The sequence below is a fragment of the Branchiostoma belcheri genome, unplaced genomic scaffold (genome assembly GCF_001625305.1).
Source record: "Branchiostoma belcheri isolate BF01 breed outbred unplaced genomic scaffold, Haploidv18h27 scaffold10, whole genome shotgun sequence".
NCBI lineage: Eukaryota > Metazoa > Chordata > Leptocardii > Amphioxiformes > Branchiostomatidae > Branchiostoma > Branchiostoma belcheri.
In genome coordinates this window covers 173,712-184,296 of record NW_017802380.1, presented here as the reverse complement: position 1 = coordinate 184,296, position 10,585 = coordinate 173,712, and the positions used below count along the sequence as shown (strand labels likewise).

Genomic DNA, 10,585 nt, shown 5'->3' with positions numbered 1-10,585 from the left:
ATATAACAAAGGGCCTCCTTCCATCGATCATGGAGGTAGAATTCTATCTCCATGCATAGATCAAGGACTCCTTCCATCAAGGTTGCTTGCACTCAGACGAAGTAACGTTATATACTATAGGCCCTTTTTTGTGACAATTGTCTGAGATTGCCATATGAAAATTTATGGGCAATAACAAGAAGGACTAATTGTTTTCAGTCGCTGAAAACATTCAGACTTCCTTGAATCACTTCTCTCCATAAGTACTTACAACTTACGAGTGTTTTGTAACTAATGTATATCTGTTACAAACAGAACTTACAGCACATGTTTTTTAAAGCACTTCTTTCTTTTTGTGACCTTGGCTGCAAGGCTTGACTTCAATAAGTCCCTCCTGTTAACTGTTAACAGAAGGGTGTGGATTGTGCTCTCCTTGGTTGTGATAATGTTGATTTTGCATATCAATGGCACCAGACCGCGGGCTAAGATGTAGCCCTCCCAGGCTCAAGTTGGCCTAGACAGTCTGCATTCATTAATCAATTCACACTTCCACAGCTGGCTGGTGGGCCTTTTGACCAGAAATTCCAGCCCGCGGGCTGAAGTTAGGCTGACAGTCTGAATGGTTTTTGAGTAAATCAGCCCGCGGGCTGGGCATCTACACATGTAGTCTAGTGCCTTTAGACCGAAGGTCCTGTAATTAAAACTTGCGGGCTAGTTGTTAGGCCTGACGGGCTGTTAGGAAAGACCACCGGTCTGCTTGTATTTATTATTAATGATATCTTAAGTTATGAACACTGCAGAACAATAATTTTCATATCACTGTGCTCATTACACCAAGAGCTACACACTGATGTGAAACTTGAATGTTGAAAATCAATTTTTACTTGAGTTTCCAAATGCCTTGTGACTTTCCAAAATTGATGCGACCAGTGTTAAGTGAATCTCTTCAATAATATTCTTTTGTTGTAAATGCTATCCCCACAGATATGTCAGACCTCGTCCTTTGGGTGCATGGGTCTTGTTGGGTAGTCGGGATGGTTGATCACGTGTGTGATAGCCTTCTCCACCAGTCCTCTGAACTCTGTAGCGCCCACGGTGTAGTTCACAAACTTATGATGGTCCCCTCGATGCTTATATGTGCCCAGCTGGAATGGCATTGAGAATTGTTTACTAAAAGTTAAAACTTTTGTTCCAACACAAAAAATTCTCTCACCTAGAGCTTTCGACCAGTCACTCTGGTCTTCCTCAGTAGACTGACCCTGAAGCTTGTCACGTGGCTTCTTTGAAGTGTGACGTCAACACTGGGTGTTAACACTGACACAATGTCAACACTGACATTGAGAATTGTTTGTCATACATGTAACGTTACATCTCTACATGGGGGCCTGCATACCCTTTTTCGCAAGGCATCATCAGGCCTTTTTAGTCGTAGTAATCCGTAAGCAGCTTCCCGAAAAATCAACATAACTGTAATAGTACATTAGCCGCAAAGCGTAAAGTCGTAATCAGTTCTGAGAATTCGTAAACCTGTCAACCAGACATAATTTCTAATTAATAATCTCCTACTACTAAGTGTTTGAAGATATGAAGGCCTTGAATCTGTGCATAATGGAGAAGGATACATCATCTATCCTACATTTAAGTTCCAAAATCATATCCAGTTGCTTGAGGAACTGCCTTTTGGCGTATCTTATTACCTGGAAGTCTAACCTTCATCGACGTACCTCATCTATTATTGTCGGGCTCTCGCTGCCTTCCCACGTGACGTATCCAACCCCCCTCAGTGCTGCTATGTTTCGGTAGCACGGCTCATCACGGCAGTTGTAGCTGAGAAAATTTGTGCACAAGATTTGTAGTCTCTACCAGACTAAATAGGCTGGCTATATATAGGAGAACATTTGCCAGGGGAGTTTGGCCGCCTCGTAGGTTTGACTGGCCGCTCATAGGGAAAGAAACTACCTCCCCTTGGACGGACCCCCTTGGACAATTTTACTCTCTTTTTTGCCGAATTCTACGATTTGTATTCCCGTAGAAAGTCCTGGTGGACTGGCTACAAGATGAGGACCTCCAGCCATGTTGACTTGTCAAAGCTTCAACTTTTAGCCAGAAATATTAAATATCCCATTGCATTTTCATATAGATATTCATACATATATTACTGGAAATCAGGCATTTACAATAACCAGATTCTTTCATCATGACATATGACATATGATATGATATAATTTTCTTTTTAAGTTTTGCGCCTGATATCATCAACCTCATGTAATCTAGCCTTCTGTGCAGACTTTTAGCGACTAGAGCGTAGCAGTTTTTTTTCAGGGGTGGGCCTTGTTCAGGGGGAGAGCTATATCCGCATAGGCTTAGATGTACATGTAATTCCGGCAGAACACTAAAAAAACTTTAATGGAGATCTTAAGAAAACAAACAAACTCACATCTCCACCAGACAGGCCCAGTCTGGTAAGAAGAGAGCGTGGGTCAGCCCAGCACCGTGGATCCCGATGAAGATATCAGTGTTATGTGTGTTCTGAAATTTGATGTGTAAATTGTAAGCATACTAACAATGTACAAATAAAGTATTTGTACTACAAATTTTTGTCATTATGTTTTAATGGGGAGAATGAAACGATTATACCAGTATGTATATATCCGTGAATAGTTTCATCAGGTTGGTAAGACACTGAGTAAAGAGACTCTTTATTCAGTCGACATTTCGGTGACCGTCTGTAACCTTCCTCAGGGCAATTCTGACTGGTTCACATTGCACTGCAGCACAGGTGTCGTTGCTATAGATGCATTCCCAAATGTACAATATTTACATAGCTACACAAATGTGTGATTGGATTACAGGACACAAGCATACTCTACCTGTAACTGCTCCAGAAATGGCATTTTTCTGAAAGGTATAAAGATCACTTGTTATTAATATCTAAGTCATATGAGAAGTCCCATTTTCCAAAGTCTGCCCATCCTTATCATGTATAATATTCACACAAAGTAATAATATAATATCATAAAGTAACAAGAAGCCATAGGTGACAATCCTCCGTGAAGTTTTATATATTTCAATAAAATCCCAAGCGTCAACGCCAGACCTACTGTGCAGACATTATAATTTCACTGTGGGGTCAATATTCATTATGGGGTCATCTGGCGTAGCGGCAGAGTGCGCGACTCGGAACTTAGAGTCCCGGGTTCGAGTCCTGACATGCCACCGATCTTGTGCCCTTGGGAAAGGCACTTTACACGACTTTCCTCACTTCGCTCAGGTGTAAATGAGTATTGTCCTGTCATGTATTTGTCCCCTGTGTTGGTGGCGGCATTAATATAAGTTGAAAAAACTTGAGTGTGTCGTCACCACGTCTGGTGATTACATGTTGGAATAAAAAAAAAGACATTATAATTAGGCAACGGTTAATACAATGAGGGCGCGTCACAAGCATAACACATACAAAGAGCTAAATCCATTACTGCTCCCAGGGCGTGTAAAGATACTGTGCTTCAAGTTCGAAGTTCATTTTAATTACACACACACAATCATTGCATTCACATAAAGATCGGACTATCATGGTCGTGTCTAGTAACAAAGACAGCCCCACCGTCTTACTGTGCCTGTACCTAATTAAGCGCGCCTGGAACAGGCCAGCAACAGTAAGCACCGCGGTAAGCACCGCGAGTGTTACTACCGCCGGCCAGATAACCAGGATATCTGCTTACAGAACCTCTGCTACCAGACAACTGCCTAAACCTACGGCCTATTCCACAGGATTGTAAAAGTAGGGATGTTTCTAAAATATGCATTTACTCCAATATCAAAACAGCTACGGTAAAAATAAAAGACGTGCATCATCCCGGACATAATGCAACACCACATGCGAAATTACACAGAAATGCAACGTACGGAAGAATGCGTTTTGGCTGCGAACATCTTCCAAAAAACTTGGCATCTCTTAACCATGGGGCAAAACCATCTGGAACCACTTATAAAAACCACCCCGTATCTGCATGAACTTTTACCCCCCCCACTGCTATTCCAAACAACGCGTTTTTCTGGACCATTCCAATTCGCCTCGTAATTGTAGGGGTGCGTCTGCGATATTACATTGACCGCGAAAGCAGCAACGGCAAAAATACACATTCGTGCATCAACACGGGCATGCCCGCAGACGGCGTATAAAATTGCGTGCCGATTACACAAAGAGAACCCAGTGTTTTGACTGCGAACATGAAAAATCAGCCGATTACAACACTCCGTCCGGAGGTCCTGACCTCCTTCACGGAGTAATAATATAATATCATAAGGTGGTACCAATGTGACAGAAACATGCCTGTGGTTGTAGTCAACCTTACTGACTAGAAGTCTTGGGTCCGTCCTTAGTTGTGCCAGGAGCTGTGGAGAGAAAAAGTGGACAGCTCCAAGTGAAAATTCATGATAACCTCTTAACACTATTCATTTACTTCAAATAAACCTGAAAGTGGGACACTAACAGGTAGAACTCAGCTTTAATAACACTCTACAATACTCTCTCCCCACATCTGTTTGGGGATAACAGGTTTTTTTCCAGCTTGACTGGATCCCAAGAATTAGGAACCTCTTAGGAGGATAATTAAAATATTAACTATAAAATGCTATCCAAACCTTGTAAGGAATGGGTGAGTGTAGATCAAATTGCAACCTTAACTGTTTGTATCTACATTGTAATTGTTCCTGACTTTACAGACTGCACAGAACTAGTCTGTTTCAGCCGCCTGTCTTTGATAGTCTCCACCAGACTCCTTTGCAGACTGAATAAACTGTAGAAATTGGCCTAAAAAGGGGATATCATCGGCCAGAGGGTTGGCCGACCAGAGAAGCTCCATTTACTAAGTACCTGCGCGGCCAATGGGTGGCCAACTCCTCTGGCCAATGATATCCCCTTTTTAGGCCAATTTCTACTATTTATTCAGCCTGCAAAGGAAGTTAAGGAGTCTTTAACAAGTGCCCCACTGACCTGGTCTTCATTCAGCACCCGGCGATGCTGTGTGGTTCTGGATAGGTAGGTGACTCGCAGGCGTCCATCCTAAACACGGACAGCAAGAACATAATCAACTCATCAGACAATACAGATAATACCTTGAGAATACCTTGAGAATCCCTTGGTGATAAAAGGCATTTCTGCCTGTTTTGAACACCCTCTTCTCATTCTATATGTATTCTCTGGTATAAAGATAATAAAGATACATCTCTTTGTATGATTGTCCTACGATTGCTGAGAGCATTCTTGGGATAGATACTAGTAGTCATGCTTATGTCATACAAAATCCGGCTGTCTTATTACTGAAAAGGCTCGGGCTCAGCAAACCAGTTGACTTGATGTTGAAGACAAAATGTAAAATGATCCTTGTTGGCAGTAGGGCCTGTTATGATACCCTTTGACAAAATATGACTAATATGTTAACGTTACTGTACTAATGAAAACTTTTGGGAAAGAGGAATGTTGGCTACACTCAAATTCCAAGCATTTTAAGCACTGATATATCCTCTCTATATAAACCATTTTCAGCATGGTATATTCTTACCTGAGGTTGTACATGGTTTATTCCCAGCCTGTATAAGACATGGCGAGAAAACGCCCGAACAAGTCCACTGTTGCTACAGCCTGGTACCTATCAAAAGAAAACCAGAACTATTAGTCTTTTACACAAGTATATGTATGATTTTGTAATAGGTGTCCAGCCTTAACCCCGTCTTTTCCTGATACAAGTTAAGTAACAGTCAATAGATATCTTCTTGGTTGCAAAATTACATTTCTGACACTTCTCCAAAAGTTTTGTTTTTAGTCCAAGGTTCTTGAATTCAAACGATTTAATTTTTGTGATACGTGAATAATGGCCATTGAATTGCATCAGCTGTAAAATTGTGCTCTTACCAAAGGTAAGTTGTAGTACAGTCCCAACACCATTCTGGGCATCAGGGAGAAGACGGCTTCACGTACACAAACCTGCAAGAGAAAATGAATGTAAGAATGCTGCAGTGTTTTTAAATGTTGCAGTTTTACGATATTGTAGTTTTATGAGCAGTACTAAAGTTATATTTCAAGTTTCATCCATTGAACTAACAAAAATCATGTGCAATATATTAAACTGTAAATTGACTGCAATTCAGTGGCGGCGAAAGTTGGCGACGTACTGTTAAAGTTCAATAAAGATCTTGAATGAATGAATGAATGAATGAATGAATATAAGCAAATTGGACAGATGCACATTGCTGAAAAGTGCACATTTTTTCACATTAAGAGCTACTACCAAAGTGAACCTTGTAAATTTAAAAAATATTTTAGGTGTTTTTACCCGTTTGCCATCATAATCCTTGATATGCAGGAGAGGGTGGTCAGTGAAGGCCCGCCAAGTGTCTACAAACAAGTCCCAGTAGGAACGCGGGGTCTGAAGTTCAAGGTAAAAGAAGATAGAGAGAGTGATACGTAAAGAAATGACATAATATGATTATTGTATTAGCCAGATAAGTCCTCTGGCACACTGCTCAGTCTACTTGGCCAATTTCTACTATTTTTCCAGCAACGTCAGGGAAGCCTGGTAGAGGCTAGAGGCTTCTGCTAAACAATGAAAGCTGACTTACGGTGTCCCAGACTACAATGTTGACGTCAGTGGAGAAGGACCCGTTGACATGCTGGGAGATGTACAGGTTGAGGAAGTCACAGAAGTGATGGTACATGTTCACCCCTGCCAACACACACAATACATGCACATCACATGGTTATTAAACAAACTTTTATCCAACAACCACTCAATGGACCAGGGAAATATGGTTGTTGACTGGGGTTGGTTGTTGGATAAAACTGGGGATGGTTGGCTGAATGGTTGGCACAATAATAGACATGGCAAAGGCATTTGCTTATATATACAGAATATGTATTACTATTCACTAAAGCTGAAAATGCAATCTCCCAGCAAATGTCTATAGGCAAAAGCGTTACGGTTAGAACTTTCCATCTAGAGAGAGTCCTCTGCCACCCAGACAAATGGTAACTGCCTGGCACATGGATACTGTCTTTCCTGCCACCCAAAGATCTGCTTGGAGATTACAACATTGGGTCTGTTTCCCTTCTTTGGTTGTTCCAAAAAATTCACAAAATCCTGAAATACTTCCAGGAAGACTGAAATCTCCAATTTCATGTTATAAAAGTTCTAAAACCTACAAATCTGGAGAACAGATTCAGCAAAGTTCAGTAAGGCCTACCCATGTCCAGTTTCATGAAGTAGGTGGGCCGGTCCAAAATGACGTCACAGTTTTCGTTGCCTGCGGTTGGTTGGAAGTTGAGTGACGTAAGGTTTTCCAGCTCTGCGTACCTGCACAAGTTTAGATACATCGATTTTGTGCCTGGTTTAAACTTAACTGGCCCGAAGGCAATTGTATTTATGTTGCTATCTTCATATACATTGTGTAATCTCTAACAGACTAACTTCGCTGGCTATATATAGGAGAATATTTGCCAGGGGAGTTTGGCCGCCTTGCAGATTTGACTGGCCGCGCTTTGGAGGGAAAGAAACTACCTTCCGCGGCCGGACTCCCTTGGCCAATCTTACTCTCTTTTTTTGCCGCATTCTACGATCGGTATTCCCGTAGAAAGGCCTGGTGGAGGCCATATTAGTAACTCACCAAGACATGAGCCCGTGGACTTCGTGACCTTTCATGCTTAGCAGCGTGTCTGCGTGAACTTTGCAGCGGCCTCCTATCTCACCAGGGCCGAGTATGTCTCGTCTGAACCTGAAGATATGCAGGTAATAATTAAATACACATAAGTTAATTATGACACACCTTGGGTATAGCATCACCAGCGCCGGTTTACTCGCTTTATGTTTTATAAAAAAAAACTGGCAGTCGAGATATATCTGACCAAAATGCTCCTGTGACAAATTGACAATAAAACTGAGAAAATAAAATACACACTAACATTAGTAACAACGTATTTTTCGGTGAACTAATTTAGTGCGTGTGTACCCTTAATGTAGCCTGGGGTAAACACGTACTAAAGAAGTTCACCGAAAAATTAGTTCACCGAAACCCATGCTACCTCTAATGTACAAGCATTGTAAAACTTTAAAACATTCAAAAGAACGAAATCGCAACTATAGTCGGCGTCACTAACGCTATTGGCAACGGAACTACCCTGTATATTGCGTTTGAATAATTCTTTATGTGACTCAATTTATTGACGGACCTATTGGCAGACACGCGGCTTTCCTGGATCCTGAGTCTGCGGAAGTCCAGATACAGGTCCCTGCCCCTGCAGTGCCGCGCGTACTCAGAACACTCCAGCCACGAGCCCTCCTGGAGAGAACAACAACGCCAAGATCGTCGTCTTTTCTTTTCTTTTCTCTAAGCAGATGTTTTGGTGGCTACGAGACCGTATGATCTACTTTGAATGGCCTTTGAACTGATTTTCGCGTATCATTGACGCTTCGTGCATAGCTATTAGAATGAATGAAGACCTTTATTGTACATTTTTGCCAGTTTTGGACCCCGCCACTGAACTAAGCACCAGTCACATGCATTACAATCATGTACATATACATATACATATAACATGTGTATATACATATAGAATACAACACGGGGTATTCCGTATCGCCCGAGGTATCGGCCCGACCACGCGTCGATCCGACTCGCGGGAGGGCCGGGACCGAGGGCGATGGGAATACACCGTGTTGTATTCTATTTATGTCATACCCACCCAAGAAAACACGCCTTTCAATGCAAGATGAGCCAAAAGTTGGTGCCAATAAACCCTAAAATGCAACAACATCAATTCCAACGTCCGGATTCTGTATTCGAATTTTCGAAAGGGGCACAAGCGGGTAGGGCGAAACGCGTTCGAGTCGTTTTATGGAAGGCATGGAAGCGTTCGATAACGGGTTCCGGACCGGGCCGTACCGTAAAGTACAGCCCGGTCCGGAACCCGTTATCGAACGTTATCGCGGCCCGGGTATGATATAAATGTGTATATGTATATACATGTGTATATACATATACACATGTATATACACATAACTGTTATATGTATTAAACACCACATGCAGGAAGAATAGCTGCTAGTGCCAAGCTAACTGTGGACACAAAGTCCGCCAATAAACTTCTATCCAGTCTTTTCTGTAATGCTGAGGTCACATTTCCAAACCGGGCCCGGCCGGGCTGTTTCTATGAACGAAAAATTAACAATTCATATGAAGAATATACAGAAATAGATCCCATGATTATTATTAAGAACTTTTCTGTGTTTTGTTGTCTTTTGTATCGTACTTTTCGTTCCAAAAAGCTGCCCGGCTGGGCCCCGTGTGGGAATTGTGATCTCAGCATAACAAATGTATGTGTGACAAGGCTCTGTGCATGAGAAAAATATACCCATACGGTCATAACGTTACCTGTCTTCTGGCCTCGCATATTGGAACGAGTTGTCTCTTCTGCTCTCTGACGTAGCCGAACCCCGCGTCGATCCAGAACCGCTCCGTGTTGTTCAGTCTGTGACGTCTGCCACTGATCATGATATCCGGGGTCAATGAACCATCATCGGGAAATATCAATAAGAAGAATACATTCAAATCGTCAGAAAAGGCTTCTCAATCAAAGCCATTATTAATATCATTCAGACATCATTCATTATTAATATCATTCAGACATAGCTATTTATCATCTATGCTAAGACCATGGATTTTGGACCAATTTAAATCGAAAGTTGGTTTGCGACTTCAATATCCACACTTTCAGATCTCAAAACATGACGTCGCACAGGCTTTCATCATCAAGAAAATGGGTAAGATTTAAGCATCATTTTACATTTTTATATATGGCCCGGACCCTCAATGCTGCCTGACCGATACTGTCTTTTTGCCACCCTAGGATCTGCTTGGAGATTAACAGTTAACGTCCTTACGTTTGCCACTCCTGGGCGCACACGGGCGGGCTGTACCGTGCCTGGCGAGGGCAATCCTCCTCGTACCCCCAGCACTGCGAAACCTCCCCGTCATGTTGCAGTAGATAGCGGCACCGTGTGTCGTTCCGCGCAGCGTCGGCCGCCTCCGGGTGCGAGTACAGGTAGTACGCCAGGTGTTCGGACGGGAGCCTCAGGTGGGCTAGAGCAGGGCAGGTGGGCGGCGTGCTCACGCCAGGTTGCAAGGACCCTGACCAGGGCGTCACCAGGCCAAAGACGTTGGCGTAACTCACCAGCGAAGCCGGCCATCGAGTAGTACTCGATACCGACTGGTGAAGTGCGGAAAGAGTCAGCAGAAATATCATCGTGATCGCCACGCTATTGCGACGATTCACGCGTGCATCGCCATCGGTCAGTATCCTCCGCGACATTTTGATCAACACAGACACAAACCGTGATGAAACCGTGTTGCTTCGTGGCAGCATCCACAAATAACGTTCTTGGTGGTAAACGACAGCCGGATATCAGTATCTATACATCAGTATCTATATATATTCATCAGTACCTGTTCGATAAAAGGCCATCATTTACAGTAAGCAAACCGTCTGTCCGGGGTTGATGCACTACAATGAGTGTACTGCAACGGCCAAGGACGGTCCTCGAACTACCGACGTTCGA

The 10,585-nt window shown here is 42.8% G+C and overlaps 1 protein-coding gene across 1 annotated transcript; it reads right to left on the bottom strand.

Annotated features, from left to right (window-relative positions):
• Positions 1-960: 960 nt before the first annotated feature.
• On the bottom strand, positions 961-10,338 carry LOC109468687 (EGF domain-specific O-linked N-acetylglucosamine transferase-like). The gene is made up of 15 exons (XM_019767006.1): positions 9,911-10,338; positions 9,402-9,513; positions 8,201-8,310; positions 7,639-7,740; positions 7,219-7,328; positions 6,598-6,701; positions 6,312-6,404; positions 5,891-5,962; positions 5,541-5,627; positions 4,973-5,041; positions 4,310-4,371; positions 2,850-2,877; positions 2,417-2,508; positions 1,704-1,806; positions 961-1,124 (listed from the first exon to the last, which is right to left on the bottom strand). Exons 1-15 carry the CDS (start codon positions 10,336-10,338, stop codon positions 969-971), a joined length of 1,728 nt encoding a protein of 575 aa, XP_019622565.1. The 3' UTR covers positions 961-968.
• Positions 10,339-10,585: the final 247 nt, after the last annotated feature.

Coding starts and splice junctions, on each gene's coding strand:
- LOC109468687 (XM_019767006.1), bottom strand. CDS start 10,338: ATGTCGCGGAGGATACTGACCGATGGCGATGCACGCGTGAATCGTCGC. Junction 7,329..7,638: donor GTCCACGGGCTCATGTCTTG/GTGAGTTACTAA, acceptor AAACTTGTGCAG/GTACGCAGAGCTGGAAAACC. Junction 6,702..7,218: donor CTTCATGAAACTGGACATGG/GTAGGCCTTACT, acceptor GTGTGTTGGCAG/GGGTGAACATGTACCATCAC.